The sequence below is a fragment of the Peromyscus leucopus genome, chromosome 8b, assembly GCF_004664715.2.
Source record: "Peromyscus leucopus breed LL Stock chromosome 8b, UCI_PerLeu_2.1, whole genome shotgun sequence".
In the NCBI taxonomy this organism is placed as follows: domain Eukaryota; kingdom Metazoa; phylum Chordata; class Mammalia; order Rodentia; family Cricetidae; genus Peromyscus; species Peromyscus leucopus.
The window spans coordinates 57,817,125-57,842,753 of NC_051086.1; the positions used below are offsets into that span (position 1 = coordinate 57,817,125).

Here is a 25,629-nt window from a genome sequence, read left to right on the forward strand (position 1 = left end):
GCCCGGAGCCCGCCCCGGGCCCCCCGCTTCTGCACCCCGGAGCCCCCCGGAGCCCCGGCCCCCGCGCCCCACAGCCTCGCAGCAGCTGATGGCGCCGCAGCCGGGCCGCGCTCTGCAGATCCCTGAGCGCAGCTAGCGCGGGGGAAGATCTTTCCCGAGACCCAGCGAGGCCCGGGCCCGGCCCGCCGGCTCCCTCGGGTCCGCAGGTGAGGAGGCCGGGCGGTGGTCGTCGAGGGTGGGCGCTGGCCGGGTAGCCGGGGTGATGAAGGGAGCGCCAGAGCTCAGGTTCCACCGGGAGGGCTGCGCGGGGCCGGGCACCGCAGCGCGCGGGAGGCGGGCAGGACGCGGGCTGCTGGCAGAAGTTGTCCTCCGCCGCTAGACCCTGGCCCTTCCCGGTGCTAGCGGGGAGTCCAAAGCAGTCCGCACCACCGCCTCCCGCCTCCCGCCACTCGCGCCGTTCTGCCTGCTCTTCGTGTCCTGGCTGGTCCTGCTCTTCCTATGCTCGGTGGTATCCATCCATATCCCTCAAACCCCCTCCCCCGCGAGCGCCCCAGCCGACTCTGGAGTCAAATTCGAGGCACAAACTGCAGAACATCAAGTGAAAGGGGGGTTCATTTTTTCCCGACACCCCATTCCTACGTACCTGAATCCTCAGCAATGATGAGGTTGGGGTTGTGGGATCTTAAGTGGAGCGAGGAGCCAGAGTTGAGGGTTGTTTGGGAGGAGGGACTCGGGAGTGAGGAGGATCACAGGTCCCTGGAGAATGTGGCACCGCCACCAGCCTCCACCTTGCAGACAGAGTCCCAGACATTTGTCAAAGGCCAAATCTTGGTTCCAGACTCGTCCTCAGGAGAGCCAAGGACTTAGTGGGGGTGGCAGAGTAATTATTTTTTAATACGTGTACTTACTTGCCCTGGTGATTCCCAGTAAGATTCAATTCATTCTCTCTGCTCCACTATTGGCTGTGTGGTTTGTTTCTTGCAAGGGATTCCCAGAGTCCAAACAGCCGGGAAGAAGACAAGACACAAGGAGAGATCAGATTTCAGGAGACAGAAACTGGGTGGGGTGTAGAAATCGAGGGGATAGCCATGGCTACAGGGAGAATTTATCTTGAGAGCAAGAGTTTAGCCTGCAGAGGTAAAGTGTGGTTGCCTTGTGAGAGGCTCTGAGTTCCAGAGTGAGCATCTACACGCTATAGTTGTGTATACCAGGCAAAGGGCTCTGCCTCTCCGAGGTCCTGTTTCTTCATCCCTGGAGTGGATGTACGAATAGGACCGCCAGTGTAGGGTACGATAAGTTCGTGTGTCAAATGCTGGCAATGGTGCCGAGCCGTGTGTGAGTTAGTGTCGCTGCCTGTGCCTTCAGGCCTGGGCTTGAGAAGGCTTCTGGGATCTGCTCTCCTCTTGCCCTGGGGCTCTGAGTCAGAGGGTGAAGAGGAATAATGACTAAGAAAAATAAAGAACTCGAACATATGGATTCCTTTATTTACTCGTTCATTACTCTGCCTCTCCCAGCTCATAGATCTGCTTCGGCTATAAGAACAACAACAATAAGTTTAGCCTTCCCCTAGAATCAAGGTGCCATGCATTCTTAAAGAACATTAAGAATGGTACAGAGATATTTGTTGACCAGACAGATGTTTTCAGGCCCAAAGAGAAAAGAAGCATTAAGAACGAAATTGAAACCGGGACAAGACCATCAGTCAAAGCATGAGGCAAGGCGCACTGAGAACTCCCTGTGATCTGAAGCAGGAGGCTCCAAGCTGCTAGGCTGGCTTGAAGGAAGGGCGAGGCCGAAAAGAACTGGAGGGGGCCATAGAGCAGGCTGAAAGGTGGGGGCCAGGAGGGATTTAAACATCTTAGGGAAACTGCGAACTTACCCACATATGGTGGTATATGCCTGCAATCCTAGCATTAAGGATGCTGAGGCAGGAAAATTGCCCTCAGTCGGAGGCCAGCCAGGATTACATAGTGCATTCCAGTCTATCCTGGACTACAGCGTGAGAGCATTTCATCAACAGCAATAATAGTAATAGTAAAGTAAGTAAGTAATAAAAATAATTTCACATAAAATTTATTTATGTATACAGTGTTCTGCCTGCATGTACACCTTCACTGCACACCAGAAGGGGGCAGCAGATCCCATTACAAGTGGTTGTGAGCCGTGGTATGGGTGCTGGGAATTGAACTCAGGACCTCTGAAAAAGCAGCCAGTGCTCTTAATCTCTCCGGCCCCAGTTTCAAACTTTTGGTTAACAGACACCTTTTCTTATGCGAAAGTTTACCCTAGAAAAGATCACTAATGGGGGCTGGAGAGATGGCTCAGGATATAAACTCAGATGACAGTCTGAGTTTAATCCCAGATCCCAGCGTGGAAGGAGAGAACCAACCCCCAAAAGTGGACCTTTGACCTCTACATGTTCACTGTGGCATGAGGGCCCCTGCACTCACACACATACACACCATACATGTGTGCACACATGGACAATGAAATACCTTTTCTCAAAGTAAAAGATCATTAAAAGCAAAGCCACCAACCCACCAGGTATGGTGACACATACATGCTTTTAATCCCAGCACTTGGGAGGCAGAGATAAGCGGATCTCTGTGAGTTGGAGGCCAGCCTGGTCTATATAAGAAGACGCTGAGCAAACAGAGAAGAGAGAAGAGAAAAGCCATCAACCCTACCCTCTGGAGTATGAACTCCCCTCAGGTGGCTGAGTTCTAGAGCCCTACAGAGCAAAAAGTGAAATCCGTTGGCTGAGATGACTCAAGTCTAGAGTACCATGATTCTTTGCTTCCTAGGGTACGTTCGACCCAAATAACTGTAAGAACTGAGGAGAAGAGAGGACTAAGTTCCCTATGCCTGTGTCAGTTGTGGGCAGATGGGAAGGGAAATGGAGACCCAGAGACTGGCAGGGCCTAAGTTACTCACCAGAGTCAGGAGGCCAGGCCTCAGAGAGACAGAATTGGTCGGGACAGTAAGATGGCTTCGCAGGTAAGGGCGCTTGCTGCCAAGCCTGATGAGCTGAGTTCCACTCCTGGGACCCACATAGTAGACTGCATGAACTGATTCCCTCAGGTTGTCGTTTGATTTCCACATGCATGCTCTGGTGTGCAGGAGCTTGCCACATGCACAAATAAATAAATAAATATAATTCTATTTTTTTTAAATCAGAATTGTGCCAGGACCAGCAGGTTCCTGTGCCAGCTGCTTGGCTGATGGTTGAGGTCTTGAGGATCAGAGCCTTTTCTACCAACCTTTCCAAAAGGAAGAGATATTTGTACCTTTCAGACCCATGAGATGTGTGTCAACAGTATTTGGAATTAACTATAAACTTTGTGCCACAGGTCCTTTTTTAATTCTGGGTGAGTTTTTTTTTAAAGACTACATTTTTGTTGTATTTAATTTTTTTGTTTTTTGTTTTTTGTTTTTTTGTTTCTCAAGACAGGGTTTCTCTGTTTAGCCTTTCCTGGATCTCACTCTCTAGACCAGGCTGGCCTCGAACTCACAAAGATCCGCCTGCCTCTGCCTCCCAAGTGCTGGGATTAAAGGCATGCGCCACCACTGCCAGGCTTGTTGTATTTAATTTGTGTTCAGGGTACGTGTGTGTGCATGCGATGACATGCATGTGGACATCAATGAACAACTTGTGGGAGTGGGTTCTCTCCTGCCACGCTGATCCCAGGTCTTGTACTCATTTCGACAAACCTGGTCACAGGCCCCTCTACCCACTGAGCCATCTTTCCAGCCATTTGGTGATTTGTTGTTGTTAATGGACTTTTTTGTCCCCCTATCAAGCTACAAAACTAACATAGGAAAGAACTAGGAGTACCAGGGGTAGAGAATCAAGGCAGACCTTGCAATGGCCAGGACCATGGACAGAGGAAAAGGATGCGCGACTCAGCCTCTGGGACCAGGGAGAGCTGGCAGTAACAGCCCTGCAGCTGCCGCGCCTGGCTAAACCACATCTAGGACACAGCTTCCGATGCCCAGTGGTTCTAGGACTGCATGTGTGTTGTGACAACCTGCCATTTGTCTGCCTCAGGCCTTCTGACGCGCCGGGATTCCTCAGCCTCATAGAGTTCCGGCTGCTCCTAGTTCCCACTGCCCCACTTCCCCTTCCCCCTTCCCAAACAATCCACACAGTAATGTCTTAAGAATGAAAACTTGCCAAAATCATGTGTGACCCAAATTTCTGCCCTAAGAAGAAAGAGCAGCCTGCCTAGTTGGAAGCGAATGGTCGAGCCCATCCGGGAAAGAGCAGAAACAGCTGGTTGGCTCAGCTTCTCCTATGGCCAGGGTCCAGGCTCCAGGGCTGTGTGGGAAGGACTTTCACCCTTCATAGACATTTCTCTTTCTCCTAGGGCAGGCCCACACACCTTCATCCTTCAGATATGCACACAGCACCCACACAGATGTAAGAGATTGAGAAACACAGCTGGAACTTAAGATGTTGTTCCATGATAGAGCGTGTGTGAGGCCTCAGAATCACAGACATTGACACATGTGTGTTTGGGCACTCCTTAAGGTACACACAAACCCTTTCCTCCCGGTACAGACATACAGTTTCACAGGCCTACAACTCATCTGGTTCCCCTACATCAGGCCCCAGGGTATTAGGTGTCCACCTGACATCTATTTCTCCTTCTTTGAGGACCCTTGGGGATGTCAAATCTGATAGCGTCTGTCTTGATCTAGTGAATCTGCCCTGCCATCAGTCTACGAACTCCCCCAGATCCATCCACTCATCCGTTCTGCAGGCATTTGCCGAGTGACTCCTGTCTGCTACATACTGTACTAGGCACTGGGGAACTGGGCAGAAACAAAAGACTGTCTTCTGTTGCTGACAGTCTGGTGAGGGAAACAGACAGTAAACAAACTCTCCGCACACCCGTGTGCCAGGAGCCTCGTGAAAGAAGAGTGCAGAGGAAGGGGGTGGAGAGTGACTGGCAGGAGAGCCCTTTTATTTTGGGGGTGATCAGAGAAAGGCCCCGAGGAAGCAACATTTGAATGGATGATGGGAGGGAGGGAATGAGCCTTGAGGTGAGTCTGGTAAAAGTTACTCCTGGCAGAGAAGACAGTTCATACAGAGAACCCCAGGCGAGTATGCTTAGAGCAGCAATGAGGCCATCCGTGTGGGAACAGGAGACGAGAGCAGCAAAGAAAACCAGCGGCAGATTGTACAGCTTGGTTAGGACTTGGGTTTTGCCCAGTGTGGTGGTGCACACCTACCATCCCAGCACTGCATGAGCAGAAGCAGGAAGATCACAGTTTGAGGCCGGCCTGGGCTACAAAGCAAGACCCTGGCTTAAAAACAAGAAAAGGAGAGCAGGCCAGTGAGAGAGCTCTGCAGGTGCAGGCACTGAGAACCTGAGATCAAGCCCTGGGCCCCTCGTGGTGGAAGGACAGAATCAGCATCCAGCAAGTTGTCCTCTGACCTCCTCATGCATGATGCGGCACGTATAACAAGTAAATTAATGCAATTAAAAAAAATCTCGGTGGTGGTGGCCCACACCGTTAATACCAGCACTCCGGAGGCAGAGGCAGGCAGATCTCTGAGTTTGAGGCTTGCCTGGTCTACAATTCGAGTTCCAGGGCTACACAGAGAAATCTTGTCTTGGAAAAAAAACAAAACAAGGATGCCAGAGAGATGTCCCAGCCGTAAAAGTGCATGCCAAGTTTAGTTCCTAGTACCCATATCTGACAGCTCACAACTGCCTGTTACTCCAGCTGCAGGGCATCCGGCAGCCTCTTCTGGACTCCACAGGCATCTGCACTCACACATGCACAGAGACACATGCATATACACATAATTAAAAATAAATCTTTTTCAAAAAGAAAGAATTTGGGATTTGATGTAACGGGAGGCATTGGAGAGTTTTGAGATAAGGACAGGGAGATAGGTTTGCTAAAGGGGAGTTGGCTCCTGAGGGAAGAATAGTGGGCAGGGTGGAAGCAAGAAGCCAGGTCTCAGAGCACTGTAATGGGACCAGAGGGAAGTTGGTGGCTCAGACTAGGGAGATAATGCCAAATGATGATTTGGGATAATTGTGCTGTTTAGCACAGGCTGGCAATCAACTCAAGATGCTCCTACCTCAGACTCCTTTTTTTTTTTTTTTTTTTTTTTTTTTTTTTGGTTTTTCGAGACAGGGTTTCTCTATGTAGCTTTGCGCCTTTCCTGGAACTCACTTGTAGCCCAGGCTGGCCTCGAACTCACAGAGATCCGCCTGCCTCTGCCTCCAATGCTGGATTAAAGGCGTGCGCCACCACCGCCCGGCCTACCTCAGACTCCTAAATGCTGTGAATATAGGCATGTGCTGCCGCTCTCAACCAGAGTGATTTTCTTTAAAAAAAACTTCAAGAACCTACCCCCAGATGAACAGCCACAGACAATTGATGGCTGCTGAGAATCGATCTCTAGTGATGGCGCCCCCCCCCCCCCGATAAATTCTCCAATCCCAAGTGATCTGATCAGTCCTAAACACGGAAGAGCAATACTAAATGGTCTCAGTAAGTTTTTGTTTGTTTGTTTGTAGTGAGAGGTGGAAAAGGTGTAAATACAGCACTCATGTATGAAATTCTAAAAAAACAAAAAACACCTAATTTTTTTTTTAACTGCATTTCAGACTTTTAATCCCAGCACCACTCAGGAGGCAGAGGCAAGTGGATCTCTGTGAGTTTGGAGTCAACCTAGTCTATATAGTGAGTGAGTTCCAGGATAGATAGGGCTATGTAGAGAGATCCTATCCAAAGAAACAAAAAAAAAAAAAAATGAATGAGTTAATTTGTTTTTGTTGTTTTTTTTTTTAAATATTTTATTTGAAATACATTTTTTTCCGGAGCTGAGGACCGAATCCAGGGCCTTGAGCTTGCTAGGCAAGCGCTCTACCACTGAGCTAAATCCCCAACCCCTTGTTGTTGTTTTTTAAGACAGGGTTTCTCTTTATAGTTCTGGCTGTCCTGAAACTTGCTCTGTAGACCAGGCTGGCCTCGAACTCAGAGGCCTGCCTCTGCCTCCCAAATGCTGGGATTAAAGGCATATGCCACCATGCCCGGCTCATAATTAATTTTTGAAAAATCTGCATGTCAGAGCTGAGAAGATAGCTCAGTCTAAGGACCTGAATGTAATCCCTAGAACCAGTGTATCCAACACATGCTTGTCATCCCAGTGCTGGATGTAGACACACAGGTCCCTCAGGCTCAGTGACCAGACAGCCTTACCTAATCAGTGAGCCCCAAGCTACTGAGAGACCCTGTCTTCAAAAGGTGTATGGTGCCTGAGGAACAATGCTGGAGGTTGACCTCTGCCCCCCCCCACGTGAGCAGATGTACACCTGTACCCATACACAAATGCACTCATGAACACACAGACACACACTGTAAATCATGAGGGCCTGAGGATGTAGCTTAGTTGGTAGAGTACTCGCCCAGCATGCATGACTCCTAGATTTTGTGTTCTAGCACTGCTAATTAGACAGATAGATAGATAGATAGATAGATAGATAGATAGATAGATAGATAGATAGATATAGAGATAGATAGATAGATAGATAGATAGATAGATAGATAGATAGGTGATAGATAGATAGATAGATAGATAGATAGATAGATAGATAGATAGATAGACAGATAGGTAGATAGGTAAATAGGTAGATTGATAGGAATGTAGGTAGGTAGATACATAGATAGATGGATCAATCAGGGTATGGGGCCTCATGCCTATAATCCCAGCACTCAGGAAGCTGAGACAGGAGGATTGCCATGAGTTTGTGGCTGGTCTGAGCTACATAGAGCACACGAAGCCTGTCAGGGATATAGCAAGACCCTCAAAACCAGTAATAACAATCATCATCATAAATGAAAAATGTCAGACTGGCAAGGTGGCTCACCAGGTTAAGGGATTTGTGGCCAAGCCTGCCAGCGTGAATTCCATCCCAGAACCAAGAGAGGGAGAGGAAAACTAACTCCCACAACTGTCCCCTGACCTCCACTCACATACCATGGCATGTGCACATGCACAAACACACAAATGAATGCAAAAAAAAATAGTTCTCTAAAGAATAAATGAAGTTAGTAACTCACTGTGTCTAAAGATCAGGAGTCTGGTGGGTTTTAACTGGGGTTTCCATTCTGAGTTCATTAGAATGGCTCCTCTTCATATTCATAATTTTAATGAATTCAAAGTCAGTTGAATGGGAACTGGAATTACATCTGCAAACGCTTTCATCTTATTTTTTGTTGTTTTTGTCCTGTTGAGGTTTCTCCTGCCATCTTTAAGCACATATTAATAATACAAAATGGAGATTTCATGATGACATTTTCTTCCATGTATATTTGATCATATTTACCTCCCTGTTAGCCATATTTCCCCATACTTTCCTCTCCCTCCTTCTTTGGTCTTTGAGATGGGCTCTTCCTATGTGCCCAGGCTCATCTAGAACTCAGAAACACACGTGATCCACTTCAGTCACCCCAGTAGCTGGGACCACAGGTGAGTGCCACCTCACCTGGCACCCCTCACCTTTGATGTGAGTTAATCACTGAGTGCAACTCCATCACCTGCATAGTCCCACGTCACTCAAGAGGAGGGATGGGCTAATACAAGATGGCATGTAACACAAGAGGCTAGGAAACTTGGGGCATACATGTAAGCTCTTTCCTGTCACAAAAAAAGTTCAGCCTAAAAAAAATCACTTAAACAGTCTTTCCTTGATCCCAAACCTAAAGAAGGTCTTGTGGGGCTAGGGATGCAGCTCAGGGGTCGATAGTGCCTGCCTACATGTACAAGGTCATGCCTGATCCCAGCACCTGGATCCACAGCATTCACAGATTGTAGTAACATACTTAATCTCATTTGTTTGACTGGTTGATTGATAGATTTTCTTCTTCCTTCTCTGATCTTATGATTGCAGGGGCTTTGTTGTTATTACTGTGTCCTGTGCTTCAGCAAGAGTAGACATAAATAGATGAATGGAAGGATGAATAGGTGGATGGATGAATGGATGAAATAGTAGATCAAGGTAAGACAGCCTGTTCACAGAAATGAACAGAGAAAGGGAAAAAAAGTATATACTGAGTTACTGTACTAAGTTATCTGTACTAAGAACTTTTATCTTTTTGGTTTGTTTGTTTGATTGGTTGGTTTTGTTTTCAAGACAGGGTTTCTCTATGTAACAGCTCTGGCTATCATGAAACTCACTTTGTAGACCAGACTGCCTCGAACTCACAGAAATCCTCCTGCCCTGACTCCAGAGTACTGAGATTAGAGGCATGTACCACTACCACCTGGCTCTACTGAAAATTTTTAAAATTTTTATTTTATGGAGTAGGGTGGTGGTGGTGCACGCCTTTAATCCCAGCACTTGGGAGGCAGAGGCAGGTGGATCTGTGAGTTTGAGGCCAGCCTGATCTACAGAAATGAGTTCCAGGACAGCCAGAACTGTTACACAGAGAAACCTTTTCTCAAAGAAAAACAACAACAACAACAAAAAAAAAAAAAAAAAAAAAAAAAAAAAAAAAAAAAAAAAAAAAAAAAAAAAAAAAAAACAACAACAACAACAAAAATTTATGTGAGTGCTTTGCCTGTATATATGGCTGGAAGCGAGAAGAGGGCATCAGATCCCCTGATACTGGAGTTGCAGATGGTTGTGAGCTGTATCCTGGGTGCTGGGAAACAAATCCAGGTGTCCTGGAAGAGCAACCAATGCTTTTAACCACTGAACCATCTCTCCAGTCCTTTTTATTTTTTTATTTTATTTTTTTTTTTGTAGTGTCTTTTTTTAATTTTATTTTTATTTTATGTTCATTGGTGTTCTGTCTGTATATCTGTGTTGAGGGTGTCAGGTCCCCTAGAACTGGAATTACAAACAGCTGTGAGCTGCCATGTGGGTGCTGGGAATTGAACCCAGGTCTTCTGGAAAAGCAGTCAGTGCTCTTAACTGCTGAGCCATCTCTCCAGCCCTCTCCAGTCCTTTTTAATCTCCCTATTACATCAGGAAAATAATGTCTCCCAGAGGTTAACTTTTGTGCTCAGGTCGACACAGAAGGTAACTGAAAGAGCTAGGATTCAAACTCGGGGCTGTCCCCAGTGTAGACACGGGGTACCTTCTTTGAGTTGAAGAAACTAGGCGCACACCTGTACTCCCAGCTGCCTGGGAGGCTGAGGTGGGAGGATCGCTCGCATGGTGAGCTCACAAGTGTGAGGTCTCTCAGTGTAAGACAACAAGACCCCACCTGAAAAACCAAAGCAACTCTAGGGGACCCTGGGTCAAAAACAAGCAGGCAGAGGGCTGGCTGGAGAAGTAGGTGTGGCCCCGCCTCTGAGCACGGGAGATGTCTGATCACTTCAGTGTCAGTAAGTTCGGAGGAGTCTACACTGCTGCCTGGGGAGTGGGTGGCCCAAGTGGCATAAGGTGGCATTTCTTGAACATACAGATGGCCAGTAAGCATCCAGTGCTCTCCCTAGGCCGAAGGGCCATCCCATGCTGACATAAAAAAGCTGCGGGGTGGGGTTAGTGGGGCCGGGGTGATAGGGAAGAGGGCCCAGACGGGAGCCTATGGAAGTGAAGCTCTCGGGTGGACCTGCTTGGAGTGGCCTTACAGATGAAGAGCTGTCCATCTCACCTCATGACCTTCCTCTCTCATTATCCTAGACAATCCCCAGAGTAGGTGGAGTCAGGTCTTTTAGAAGTTTAAGGAGAGCCCAAAATGGTGTCTCATGCTTTAATTCCAGCACTCAGGAGGCAGAGGCAGGAGCGTCTCTGAGTTTGAGGCCAGCCTGGTCTACATAGTGAGTCCCAGGACAGCCAGAGCTACATAGTGAGACCCTGTCTTGGAAATAAAAAGTTTAGAAAGAGGGAGTTGTGATGTAATTTCATAGTATAGTGCTTGCCTAGCATGTGCATGGTGCTGGGTGAAATCCCCAGCTCAGCACATAAAAAAAAAAAACCAAAAAACAAACCCCACAAAATTTTGGGGAGGGCCATATATAACGGCCCATGCCTGTAGTCTCCGCTACTCAGAAAGCTGAGGCAGGAGGATCATTTGAACCTAAGAGTTCATAGCTAGCCTGGGCAGCATAAAGTAAGTTCTCTTACCCAAAATAAACAAGTAGCTTAGGAGGTGGCTGGCAGAGAAGACATAGGTTCCAGGTCCTGGGCCCCAGAGCGCTTGCCTCCGATTTTGTTTGCTTTTCCAACAATCTGGCCGCCATGGAGGAGTCACTGGAAGAGAGAGCAAGGCGGAGAGAGGGGCTACGAGCCTGGCCATGAGTAGGACCCAGGTGCCTGCTTCTCTGTCCCCATGTTTCCATGGGATCCCCCGGTGTGGGTCTTCTGATCCTGGCTCCCATTCTGCGCAGTCTCTAGAGTGACACACCCCCCCTCCTGCTTTCAGCCCGTAGAGACACGAGACTGAGCAACTCAGCTTCTCCCTCCCTCCTATGAGCCAGGCACACCATGCACACCCGTCACTGAAGCGCTCCAAAGTCAGAGACGGGAATGTGGAGAGTTCGAGGCTAGCCTGCACTACCTATCAGGACCCTCTCTCCCCTGTGATTTGAAGGAGCCTGAGATGTATGTGGGAGTCATAACTGGAACAGATTTCAGGGTTCATCACCCAGCTCCCCTTTTTTTTAAATTATTAATTATATTTTTTTTCCATTTTATTTTGCATCCTGACCACAGTTCCCCCTTCTTCCTTTCCTTCCTGTTCCACCCCCCCCCCGCTCCCTTCTTACCCCCACCCCGCCATCATCCACTCCTCTTCTGTTTCTGTTCAGAAAGGGGCAGGCCTCTCATGGGTGTCAACAAAGCGTGGCATATCAAGTTGAGGTAGGACTAAGCTCCTCCCTTTGTATTGAGGCTGGGCGAGGCAACCCAGCATGGGGAATAGGTTCCCAAAAGCCAGCTCAAGTGTTAGGAACAGGCCCTGATCCCACTGCTAGGAGTCCCACAAATAGACCAAACTACACAACTGTCACACATGTGTAGACACTAGGTCAGTCCCATTCAGGCTCCGTAGCTGTCAGTCCAGAGTCTGTGAGCTCCCGTGAGCCCAGGTCAGGTGTTTCTGTGGGTTCCCTTGACTCCTCCACCACCACCACCCTGCCCCCTGCTCGACAGTCCTGCTCCCTGTCTGCAACAGGATCCAGGAGCTCAGCCCAGTGCTTGACTGTGGATCTCTGCATTTGTTTACTTTAGTTACTGGATGAAAGCTCTCTGATGACAATTAGGTAGTCACCAGTCTGATTACGGGAGATGGTCAGTCCAGGCACCCTCTCCACTATTGTTAGAGTCTTAGCTGGGGTCATCCTTGTAGATTCCTGGGAGTTTCCCTGGCACCAGGTTTCTCCCTAACCCTGACATGGCCCCCTATCAAGACATCTCTTGCCGCATGTGCTCACGCCTTAATCCCAGCACTTGGAGGCAGAGCAGGGATCTCTGTGAGTTCGAGCAGCCTGGCTACCAATGATTCCAGAAAAGCACAACTACACAGAAACCCTGTCTCCGAAAAAAAAAAAAAAAAAAAAAGACATCTTTCATTACTCTCCCGCTCTGTCTCTCCCCAACCACCCAACCTGACCCCACAAGTTCCCATGGTCACCCACCCCCAGCCCACCCAGGAGATCTCTTCTGTTCCCCCTTCCCAGGAAAATCCATGTGTCCGTTCTTTGGGCCCTCCTTGTTACCTAGGCTCTCTGCGGCTGTGGATTGTAGCCTGATTATCCTTACTTTACAGCTAATATCCACTTAGGAGTGAGTACATACCATGTTTGTCTTTCTGGGTCTGGGCACCTCACTCAGGATGATTTTTTTTCTAGTTCCATCCATTTGCCTGCAAAGTTCCTAGTGTCTTTGTTTTTTACAGCTGAGTATACTCCATTATGTAAATGTACATTTTCTTTATCCATTCTCCAGTTGAGGTGCATCTAGGTTGTTCCCAAGTTCTGGCTATTATGAATAATGCTGCTGTGAACATAGTTGTGAGCTCCCTTATTTTACATATAGAAAGCTGAGACCTCAGAGGGGAGCGAACAGGTCACAAGTAACACATCTAATGAAGGCTAGACCCCAAATCATCTGCCTGTCTTTGCCAACTTCTTCCCCACTTGTTTGCCTGTCTGGGGAGCAGAAGAGGCAGGAAAGCGAAGCCAGGGCACCCCTGGGCCTCGGTTTCTTGGGCTGTTAAATGGGAATAATAATCTCCCTGAGGACATGCTCACTCAGCCTTGGAGAAAGGTAGTAGAGGGCACTAAGGGTGGAGGAATCCTCTCCCTGGAGACAAGAGGACCCAGCATGACGGATATCACAAGGGATCTGAGGTGGGACAAGACAAATGCCTCTGAAGATGTTGGTATCACCTTGTCTTCCACCCAGGTGGGGCCCAGGCCTGGGTTGCCATGGATACCGTGTCCCTGGAGCATCAGATCCAGAGCGTGCAACGCCACATCAGCTTCCTGAAAAAGGAGCAGATGGCCCTGCTTCGAGACCTGCACCTGGAGATCCTGAGGCTGCAGAAACGCTGCTCAGGTGAGGCTAGCACTCACCTGGGGGGGGGCTGCAGTGAGTAGGGGCCAGTCACCACCATCAGTTTCTCTGGTGGGGTGCCCTCCTTGAGTTCCTGTGAGCCTAACACCAGTTCTGCCAGGTCTCTTTCTGGATGAGAAGGACATGGTGGAGTGAGTTCTGGGGATGAGCTGGATGCGACAGTACATGACTGTAATCCTGGCATGGGGGAAGTAAGAGTTAGGTCTCAGCTGTATGGTAAGTTCTAGGCCAGTGTGGGCTACAAGAGACCCCGTCCCTCACCCTCCCCTGCTTCCCCACACCTAAATGTTTAAGGCTGAGGACCCTACTGAGGTGGTGGGTCGGGCTTCCAAGAACCAGTTGTGGGGGATTCCTGTCCTTTTCAGTCACTGTTCATTGGGCACCTGTCATCCTTCGGGAAAACGCAAGTACCAGTGAATAATGGTGAGACAGAGCAGAGGGCTTGGAGTGTTGCTCGGTGTTGGAGCACTCGCCCAGCATAGACCCAAGGCCTGGAGTTACGGACTCAGCATCCAGCATCACACACAGAAAAATAAACACACATCAGAAAGTAAAAGGGCAAAGAGGAGTTCAGGATGATAATCCAGTCTGAGCAAGATGATGGAGCCCTAGTGCCTCCATCCTAAGAAGGAGCATATCATCTCCCCGGAGGCTGAGTAGTATGCAGACATACTGACAGATGATAGGGAAAGAAGTGAAGAAACCACCAGACAAAGGGGTCAGCATGGCAAAGGCCAGGAAGTAGGATAAAGCTGTGCTTAGAAGAGACCGTGAGAAGCCAGACTGAGGTGGTGCACACCTTTAGTCTCAGCACTCGGGAGACAGAGGCAGGTGGATCTCTGAGTTTGAGGCCAGCCTGATCTACAGAGCAAGTTCCTGTCTGTCTCTAAATAAATAAATTACGAAGAAAGAAGAGGAGACTGAGAAGTCCAGTTAGAGGCAGATCCTGGAGACCCTGACAAATACAGGGAGAGCTGTGAGTTTGGCTTGTCTTCTTGGACAATAGAAAATGAGAACCAGTGAATGGTTTGGAGCAACTGGATGCTGACCTTACAGCAGAGACAGTGAACTGTGGCAGAGGGAGGCTGGATATGTGTGGTGGGGCTGATGGGAAGGTTCTAGGGAGAGGTGAAGAGTTAGTAGGAAACAGCTTGAAGGAAAAAGCCTGACAGTTGATTATCTTTGTGAGCAGAGAAGAGGCGGGCAAAGAATGAATGGAAATTCCAGGCCTGGCTTCTGCTCTTGGATCCACAGCCTCAATTTCCCAGGCCTCTCAGAGGCGAAGAATGTGTGACTCAAGTGTAGGCGGAGTTTTCCCATCCCAGAAGCCGCTTCCAAATGACCACACTGAGGCTTATATTACTTATAAATGCTTGGCCAATAGCTCAGGCTTATTACTAGCTAGTTCTTACAACTTAAATTAACCCATTTCTATTAGTTTACATTCTGTGGCTTGTGGCTTCACCTGTCCTCCAGCATGTCCTATCCCTCCGAAGCTCCTGGTGACTCCTCTCTTCCTCTTCCCAGAATTCTCCTAGTCTGGCTCTCAAGAGATCAATCTCTTCCTGCCAGGCTATTAGGCAATCAGCTTCTTATTAGCCAATGAAAGTAGTACATATTGCAGTGTACAAAAAGATTGTTCCCCAGCACCCAAGTACTCATGTATCTCCCAAGTGTAGGCTTTATGTGTGTTTGTTGATACAAGGTTTCATATAGTTCAGGCTGTCCTTGAACTCTTTAAGTAGCCTAGGATGATCTTGAACTTCTAATCTTTCTGCCTCAAAAATGCTGGGATTCTAAGTATAAGCCACCACACTCAGCTCTTCCGATGCAGGCTGTTGTGCCGATAGCTCAAAGGATATCTCAGTTAGGAGATCCCAATTTCCTGTTTATCTATTTATTATTCCCTCCTCCTCCTCTTCCTCCTCCTCCTCCTCACTGTGTAGCCCTGGCTGTCTTAGAGCTCAATATGTAGATCAGGCTGGCTTCAAATCCACAGAGATCCTCCTGCCTGCGCCTCACTAGTGCTGGATTAAAGGTGTGCCTACCACCACCAGGCTCCAATTTCTTTATTGTGAAAATGATAAACCAAGACCCAGAAAGAGAGAAAATCAAAATATATGTTAGTGTCACAGCCAGGATTAAAACTAGCAGCTGTGCAGTTTTCTGAATGTTTTCTACCTCTCTGTTGCCCAGAGGGGGAAACTGAGGCCAGAAGGCTCGAGTGAACAACTCAGCTCCTCCCTCACATTAACAGAATGTGAGCAGTCTTGATTCGGCCTCTTGGCATACACAGATCCAAGCTAGGTTCCTGGCCATCTATCTCCCCAGTGACAGGATGGCCCCAGAGGCCACTTTTTCATCACAAGGACAGTATCAGAGGCAAACAGGAGACTCAAAAATCTTACTGCAGATCCTCTCATTTCTTCTTGTTTTTCCCTAATTCTGGGGACCTAGGTCCTTCCGCTCTGGACACAGGATAGTTCCCATGACAACATGACAGGCAGGATTAGATGGCCCTCTAGCCCCCTCTGGCTCTCAGGTGAGCCTGGGCTTGGAGCCTCCTGGTTATTGATTAAGGAGATAAAAATAACTCTGGACTTGTCTGGAACTGCTACTCTAGGAGGAGATGACTGGATCAAGCCCTCCTTCCAGTGAGGGTGCAGAGAAAGCAGAGGGAATAGAGGAAGGAGTCTGAGGGGGAACCAGAAGGGCAGGTTGCCTGGCAAGCCAGGTGGAGATGAAGAACATGGGGCTTGGAAGTAGAAGTAAGTTCTGGGCTGATGGAATAGGATGGATAATGACAAGTGCCCCTGAGCCTTAAGTGCTGGCCAAGCCCTAAGCTAAATCCTGTTTTTTCCCATTGCATCCTGGCACCAGCCCCTTGTAAGAGAAGTGCTGTTTAGTTCCCATTTTCCAAATGAAAAAAACTAGGGGTCAGAGAAGTATCCTTACTGGTCCAGGGTCCTACCATGTACTGATTTCATAGAATGCTTACATAACCTACAAGAATTCTCATCAGAAGATGGATAGAGAAAGATGGGAAAGCCTGGCATGGTGGCACACACTTTGTTTTTTGGTTTTTTGAGACAGGGTTTCTCTGTGTAGTTTTGCGCCTTTCCTGGAACTCACCCTGTAGCCCAGGCTGGCTTCAAACTCACAGAGATCCGCCTGCCTCTGCCTCCCGAGTGCTGGGACTAAAGGTGTGTGCCACTACCGAAGCCACCGCCACCACCCAGCCTTTAATCTCAGCACTCAGAAGGCAAAGGCAGAGGGATCTCAGTGCATTCAAGGCTAGACCGGACTACTTAGTGAGTTCCAGAACAGCCAAGACTAATATAGTGAAATCCTATCTCAAAAGAGAGAGAGAGAGAGAGACTGGGGGGGGGTGGGGGAGTGGGAGGGTGGGAGGGTGGGAAGGTGGGGAGGGTGGGGCAGATGGGATTCTGTCTCATCTCCCAGTCCTGTGGTTAATGGTTGAAAGAAATCAGCCCTTGAGAAGTTAGTGGCAGAGCCAAGGTCCCTTAGGCCATTTCATAGGCCTTGGAGGAGGGGAGAAGTTTGGTCCCTAAGAGACCTAGGGATGGAGGCATCGGAGGCCTCCTAGTGGCCCCAGGGAAGAGGTTCAGGCTCCGGTCATAGCTAAGGTCCTCAGAGCTCTCTCTGTGTCCTGGCAACAAGTGGCTTCCCCGGAGAGAAGGCACTTCTAGCAAAGCCCCTGGGCCCTCAGAGCATTTTGAGGGGAGAAGACGAGCATACAAAGGTCACAGGCCGGCCTGTGCAGGTACTGCTGGGCAGTAGTCCGAGATGTGCCACTGTCTGTGGGCTCTAAACTTGACCCCTGAAGGTATAAGCAGGTGCTCCCAAGTAGACCCTATGGCTCCTGCCCTTTTCCCAGCAAACTACCTCCAGTCCTGTCGGATTAGAACCCAGAGCCAGGAACACTGTTTCTGTGTCACTGAGTTGTACACCCTGATCCCTCCCTGTTCTGAGCTCTGGGAGTTGAGGGACAGGAAGTGGGGCTGAAAATAGTGATCAACAGTTGCCCTGAGAGATGAGCATTGGGGGCACCAAACAAACAAACAAAAAAAAAAAATGAGTATGAGAAAAATAAACAGAGCCAGGTGCACGCCTTTAATCCCAGCACTCGGGAGGCTGAGGCAGGTGGATCTCTGAGTTCGAGGCCAGCCTGGTCTACAGAGTGAGTTCCAGGACAGCCAGGACTGTTACATAGAGAAACCCTGTCTCAAAAAGCCAAAAAATAAAAAAAGAAAAGTAAGCAGAGATGAGGTGTGGCTGGGCCACCAGCACTCAGGAAGAACTTGTTCCTATACCAGTGACCTTGATGATGGCATTTCCTAGCTTGGGTGCCCCTGAGGAGTCCCTCCCCTTTCAACGCCAACCAAAGCCTGGTGCATCTTCCACCACTAGGTGGCGCCGTCCTCCTTAAGCCCTTCTCCTTGCCTAGTGGTTAAATGGGGTTTAGGAAACAGCAGGGATCTCCAGACAGTAATACAGGTACGATACTGGCTATGAAATTAGTGTCACGTGTTCAGCTTGGCAAATAACGTCTGCCCATTTCTGTTACTCCCTAAGCGTCTCTGGGCACTGCAGCATTCATCAATCAACTAAGCTTGTGTGGGTCAAGACCCTGTATAGCAAGAGTCGCCCCTTAGGAGAAGACAAACACCCCCTCATCCCCTAAACAAGCTAGGCTCTTCCGCCCACACGGAAAGTCTCTGTCCCCAAGCCTAGGTACAAAGCTTTTGCTCGAAAGCGCTCTGGGCTTGGAATCCCCAGGCCCAGGCTATACCTTCAGCATGACTCTTGCCCTGGCTGGGAAGTAAAGTAGCTGTAGGGGGTGGTGTAGACGGTGTCTGTGGACTCTCCTTCCACTAACTGGGTTGTGATTTCCTGAAACACACGCCTGCTTGTGCACACCCAAACCACTCTATTCTCTCTTCCCCAGAACTGACCCATGACCTGGAGATGAGAGAGGTCCAGTCTCACCAGCAAGGTAAGAGAAACAGCTCCAAGTTCTGGTGGGAGGTGCATGGAGCCCAGAAGATGGAGTTTCACCACTTGTTTTTTAAATGTTTTGTATATTATGATGGGGATGGGGCGCACACACGTGGAAGTGTGAGAACTGTTGGGAGTCAGTCAGCTCTCTACTTCTACCACTTGGGTTCCAGGGATCAAACTCAGGTCATCAGGTCTGACAGCAAGCACCTTCACCTGCTGAGCCATCTCGTTGGACCAGATTTTGCTTTTTTGAGATACGCTCTCATGTAGCAGAAGCTGGCCTCTGATTCACTACGTAGTCAAGGTTGGCCTTGAACTCCTCAGCCTCTGCCTCTACCTCCAAGAGCATAAAAGGAAGATGCCCAACACAGACCCCTGCCCCCCCCCACAGTGGTATATACAAACACATGCACACACTGCACACATGCACACACACATGAAATGAATGCCACAATGAAAATTTAAAAGTAAAGTTTTTTTAAGTCTCATTTGGGCAGAGCATGGTGGCACACATCTTTAACCCCAGCACTTGGGAAGCAGAGGCAGGCAGATCTGTAAGTTCTAGGATAGCCTGGTCTACATAACAAGTTCTAATACTTCTGGGGGCTATAGGAGATCCTAAAAAACGGGTGCTGTACCAGAAGCCCCCCAGGACTGAGTGACAAGACCATGTCAAGACCTAATGTAGGGCGGGGCGGTGGTGGTGGTGCACACCTTTAATCCCAGCACTTGGGAGGCACAGGCAGGCAGATCTCTGCTACACAGAGAAACCCTGTCTCGAAAAACCAAAAACAAGGAAGACCTGGTGTAGGAAAGAGAGGAAGGCTGGGTGGCCTGGAGCTGGCTGGTCTGGTTACCTCCCTATGTCTGGCAGGGTCAGAGGAGGATTCTGGTGGTACCATCAAGAGGCAGAAGTACCTTGGTCTTCAGCCAGTTTCTTTGCCATGATATATCAGATTCAAGACCAGTCTAGACTACACAGTGACCCCTGGAGACTGTTCTGTGTTGAGATACTGCCTCATTCTGTAGTCCCAAATGACCTAGAACTCACTATGTAGACAGGTTAGCTTCGAGTTTGTGGTTATCCTCCAGCCTTAACATCCCAAGTGCTGATATTACAATCATAAACCACCAGGCCGGTGCCAGAAGAATTCTTTGATTTTTTTTTTGGGGGGGGGTGTTTCGAGACAGGGTTTCTCTGTAGCTTTGGAGCCTGTCCTGGACTAGCTCTGTAGACCAGGCTGGCCTCGAACTCACAGAGATCCACCTGCCTCTGCCTCCCGAGTGCTGGGATTACAGGCGTGCACCACCACTGCCTGGCTGCCAGAAGAATTCTTAAGAATTGACAAAAGGGGGGCTGGAGAGATGGCTCAGTGGTTAAGAGCACAGACTGTTCTTCCAAAGGTCCTGAGTTCAATTCCCAGCAACCACATGGTGGCTCACAACCATCTGTAATGAGATCTGGTGCCCTCTTCTGGCCTGCAGGGACACATGCAGACAGAACACTGTATACATAATAAATAAATATTTAAAAAAAAAAAAAAAAGAATTGACAAAAGGGACTAGAGAGAAGGCTCAGCGGTTAAGAGCACTGGCTGCACTTCCAGAGGATCTGGGTTCAATTCCCAACTGTCTGTAACTTCAGTTCTAGGGGACTCAACACCCTCATACAGCCATACATGCAGGCAAAAGACCAATGCACATAAGATAAAAATTAATTAATTAATTTTTAAAAAGTTAACAGAAGAAAAACAAAACAAACAAACAAAAAATAAGCAGTGGTGGCATGACTTTTAATCCTAGCATGTGGGAGGCAGAGGCAGATGGATCTTTGTAAGTTTGAGGCCAGCCTGGGCTACAGAGTGAGTTCCAGGACAGCCAGGGCTACACAGAGAAACCCTGTCTTGGGACAGAAAAAAAAAAAAGAATTGACAGAAACCTGGACATGGTGGTGCACACCTTTAGTCCTAGCACTTGCCAGGCAAAGGCAGGAGGATTTCTGTGAGCTCCAGGCCAGCCAGTGCTACATGGTAAGACCATTGTTAGGGTGGGATCTGGGTAAAGAAAGGAAAGAAAAAACAAAATAATTGACCCCCTGCCGTACTGATGTGTTACAGTTCTTATGCATCAAAAACTCACAAGAGCAAAGAAGTCTGGAAACTTTTAAGCTCAACTGTTACAGCCCAGTAGATCCCTTCGGGAAGATCAGCTAGGACACAAGGGAACTCTTGGGCTTGAGCCAACTGTGTCCACATGTTCCTATGGCACTTTTGAACACGTCTGTGCTTGGAGAGAGGGGACACTCACTCATCCCTGACACTAGACAAGGAGTTTCATGCCTTCAGACACCTTCACCACTACTAGCTTTCCTCCGAAAGGCCTTTTGGGGTCACCAGAGCTCGGGCCACTGCTCTGTAAGGAACCCATTCCCTTTTACAGCGTATGTTGAAGCTCTTTGCATTGTTCTGATGTGTATCTATGGTTAACTCCTGCTGTAAAGGCAATGGCAAAAACTAGACCAGTCAGCAAAAGGAACTCACAAATGGGATGTGTGCTCCATGAAGAACACCCAACACCACCTCCTGCACACGCCCACAGCTTCTCAGCCCCTGCTCTTAACATGGCTTCCTGTCACGGGGCTTTGGCAAGCGCACAAGCTGTTCCCGGTCCAGGAGTACCCTTCTCCGTGGGAGGAGCTCTCCCTAGCTCTGGAGCCTCTCCTGCTTCACCCTCTCGAGCCTGGAGCCTCTCCTCCCCCGAAGGCATCACATCCCCTTAGAATCAGAGCATTAATTTGTCTTTCTGACACATGTCACACTGACATTTGTGGTTATTTACTGTACTGTGCTGTATGTTTCACGAGAACACGGCCCGGAGACTCAAGGCCCAACAGATTGCTTACAAACGAACGATCAATTAGGAAGAGTTTTGAGTTTAAGCCGAAGAATTAGACGCCGAGGGTAGTTCAGGGTAGTTCAGGGCTCCGGTCCCTGTGGCTGGAATTTGAAGCGGAAGAGCCGGGGTATTGGGGGCGGGGGAGGGTGGCCGCTGAGCCAGCTGAGTTATGTTTCACGCCCTTGGGGCCATCATCGCTCCCTTATTCTCCCTTCTTTACAGAAGAGGCGTCCCGGGAGCTGGAGAAGAAGTGCCGCGCGCTAGAGTCGCAACTGGAGGCGCGAGCGGCGGCCAACGCGGAGCTGCGGCAGGAGGTGGCGCAGCGGGAGGCGCTGGTGTCTGCGCTGCGCTGCAGCCTGCGCTCGGAGGAGCGCCGCTTTCTGGAGGAGCTGCGGCGCCGCAGCCACCGCGCCACCGTGCTGGGCACCGAGCTGCAGAAGCACACCGAGGCGGCCGCCTACCTCTCCTGCCAGCTGCACGCCGCGCGCCAGAGACTGCAGGCCCCGCGCTCCGGCGCCGCTGCCGCCGAGCCCCGGCCCCGCCGACGCGCACAACGGGCCCGCCGACCTCCTGAGGCGGCCGCCAAGGGGTCGGGCCGGGACTGGGCGACCTGGGACGACGCCGATCCCATGCCGGACCCCGCGCTCTTCCTATACCCGAGGAGGCCGCCCCGGCCCAGTGCCCGCGGCCCGCGCCCTTTGCTACGCCAGGAGCTGCGAGACCAAGACGCCCCGCACCCCGTGTCACACCAGGAGCTCCCTGACCAATGCGGCCCGCACCCGGGGCCCTTGGAGAGCCCTGACGCCACGCCCAGCGCCCGAGGGGATCCTGAGTAGGCGCGGGGCAAGCAGTGGAGACCGGGAAGGCAGGCCCTGCAGGGCGGGATCAGGGATGGGGCGGAGTCCAGTCCGCAGATCCGCCCCAGCTCCGCCACCCACTAGAGCTGCCCCCGCCTGTGTGTTTCCCCCGAGATGAGCTGCCCCCTTCGGAGAGGGAGCGCCAAAGGATCGCACCTTTTTTTGTGGTGGACTGGCAGTAATAACCCTAATCTGGGTTCCACCCAGCCCCTGGGATGGGGAGAGGCGGGGTCTTGTCTGTCCCGGGAGAGCTGACAATCCCTTGAAGGGCGGGAGAAGGCTGGGTCTGCCTACAGGAAGGAACACGGTGGCACTTGGCACTGCTAAGCCTGCAAGCTCCCCTTTCCTGCTTTCTCTCCTCCACTCCCAGCCCTGCCCAGCCTTTTGCTTGGGAGAGGCAAGTTTTAGGAGCTAACTCTTGTACTCGGAAGTAGCTACTCCCCGCCCCGCCCACCCCACTGATAAGTCCTTGAAGGTGAGCACGGAACACTTTATAATCTATTTTAGAAGTCCTCTCAGAGCCGCTGGGTTCCTGGTGGCAATTGACTTGCAGAAAACAGTAAGCATAGACCCTTGGAGCGGGTCATGGAAGAGGAACTGCTTGGTTTTTCCCATGCAGGGGTGCAGGAGATAGACAAGCTGGGGCTCAAATTTTGGCGAGGACGGAAGGGTCATTCGCCCTTCCCGTTCCTGCGGCCGGCCGCCTCAGAGGCCTCCCAGTCCTGTTATAGGTGCTAATCTTGCCCAGCTTCCCAAGCAGCTGGCTGCATCCAGAGGCAGGAAGGAGGGCCTGGCTTTTTGGAAGTGGCCGCTAGTCATAGAAATTCGATTTTGCTGGGGAAGAAAGTGGAGACTAGTCGTCGGTGGTGCCTGCCCCTGGAAAGGCCCCTAAACCTGCAAAACCTGCTGGTGGTGGGGTGGTCCTATGCTCTCTCTCCCTCTCAGTTGGGAGTGGCAAGTGGAGAGCAGAATGTTGGCACTGTCTCCTTGCTGGTTCAGCTCATCCTAGGCCCCGCCCCAGAGCCCCACTCATCTCTCTTGGTCTGACCTGCATGGGGTCCTAAGTGCCTGTGAGATCTTCCCTGGGGCTGCTGGGCAGGAATGCCACTGTTCACTCAGACCCTGGGCCCCTAGCAGGCCCTGGCTAAGGCACCACCTTGTGTCTGCCTCCCAAGGTCTTGAGGTGGTGAGCACAGTCAGTCTCAGTAGCTGACAGACTTCTCCGGTCATGGCCGCCAGGAAGACAAAGAACTCTTGGCTCATGCCCTCCACTCCGTAAGAGGAAGCAGGAGTTTGTCCTGAAGCAGAAGGCAGTGAGCACATGCCAACCTGATCCTGAGCACAGACCCCTCCCCGCTTCCCCCTCCCTGAAGGACAGCTGAGGCCACTGAGCTGAGCTGCCTAGCTCCTGGGGGTTGGATGGCGGAAGTAGAATCCTGGGGTCCCTACTAGGGCCCCACCTGCTGCCTTCACTCCAGTGGCAATACCTGTACCGCTTGCCCCCTCCTGGTTTTGTGTGACTCTGCCCTCTCCTGCCACCCTCCCCACCTGGAACCTGCCTGTGTGAGGGACTCACTCTGTTCCCTTGGAGGTGCCCAGAGGGCAGTGGGAGGGGAAAGGCCGCTTTCTCTGGGTGCCTACACAGACCTGCATCTCCTCCAACCATACTTTTGGGGTGAACAGGGTGACTTTGCTGATTTTTCTAGAAGAGCCCTTTCTCATCCATCCATCCACTAAAAGCCATAGCTGCCCCGACTAGCTTCCCTTGAAACTATAGCAATAGCATTCTTCCTTTTCCCTTCTGGGCACCCAGGAGGTTCAGCTGGTTCCATCACGCCCCATCCCCAGGGATCCGACAGTAACCTGCCTGTCTTTCCTCAAGTGACCCTGTCAACTAACGCCTTCCAAATCCTGCTCCTCTTCCAACAGCCAGAGATAATGATACTTGTTCATGGGGTGCTTGAAGATCTCCCAGATGAAAGGGTCTGAGGGCCTCTGACTCCCTGTCATGACCTTGGGGTGGGGGAAGGTAATAATGCAACTCTTCCAGCAGCAGCGAGGGAGTGATAAGGAGGCCTAGGCAGATACAGGATTGCAGTGTTAACAGAATAGCCCTTCCCCCTTCCTCTTCTGGAAATAATGGAAGGTTCCCTTCAGCGGTTTATAGGCAAGGACTCCCTCAGCTTTCTGGTCTGGGACAGGCCTTCCCCTTAGCTTCCACCCCTTCCTTCCTGGACCTGACTCTAGGAATCCACCTGGTCAAAGGAAAATTACCAGCCACGACCCAGGAATGACCCAGTAGCCAAGAAGGGGAAGACCAGTCCATCTCTCTGCTTTGCTGTACACGTCCCCATTGGGAGACCGAGATGGTTCATGTGGACACCCATAGGGGAGAGGGCTCCTGCACAATGTAAGTACAGACAGACCCAGAAGGAAGAGCTCCATGGGAGTCCAGCGATCTAGAAGCCGTCCAGGAATGAGTGAGCAATGCAGTGTGAGCCTCTATACCCCTTGTCCCTGTGTCTTTGCCAAGGCAACCTGTTCTTTTGGGGGAACCAGCCAAGATGAGGCAGCTCATTCCTATACGAGCAGCAGGATAGAGTTGTCCTGGATGAAGATGGAAAGGTGGTCTGGAGCATCTCCAGAGCATAGGCCAGGGGTCTCCTAAGCACCCTTTCACAGTGATGTGCCAGCCTCGAATGGGAGACATGCAGGGCAGACAGATCCTGCTCCAAATTCTCTGTTGGCTGCGCTTTTTAATCCAATGCTTTTCAGAGTGTATTCACTCACCTACAGAATAGAGCCCTGTGCTTTAGGGGTGACTATCATATGCCTTATTCTTAATAAAATGTTTGGAAAAACATGTAAGTCTGTTCTCTTGCTGAAAATGCTGTTGCTTACCTACCTCTGTTCCAGCAAAGGTAGAGTAGGGAGCTGCAGATGTGAGGGAGGCAATAGCTTGGAAATAAGTGGGTAGAGTGAACCAGATGCCTGATAGCATCACAGAAACACACAAATATGCTCTTTAGCTGGGTGGTAGTGGTGCACACCTTTAATCCCAGCACTCGGGAGGCAGGGGCAGGCATATCTCTGTGAGTTGGAGGTCAGCCATGTCTACAGAGTGATTCCCAGGACAGGCTCCAAAGCTACACAGAGAAACCCTGTCTCAAAAAACAACAACAAAACAAAAAAAAAAAAAAACAAAGCCAGGCGGTGGTGGCCCACACCTTTAATCCCAACACTCAGGAGGCAGAGGCAGGCGGATCTCTGTGAGTTTGAGGCCAGCCTGGTCTACAGAGCAAGAT

General features: G+C 50.2%; 1 protein-coding gene across 1 annotated transcript; it reads left to right on the forward strand.

Moving 5' to 3' along the window:
* On the forward strand, positions 1-25,187 carry Ccdc92b (coiled-coil domain containing 92B). Its single transcript, XM_028866710.2, has 4 exons — positions 1-206; positions 13,380-13,532; positions 18,520-18,567; positions 21,690-25,187. Exons 2-4 carry the CDS (start codon positions 13,403-13,405, stop codon positions 22,301-22,303), a joined length of 792 nt encoding a protein of 263 aa, XP_028722543.1. The 5' UTR covers positions 1-206; positions 13,380-13,402; the 3' UTR covers positions 22,304-25,187.
* Positions 25,188-25,629: the final 442 nt, after the last annotated feature.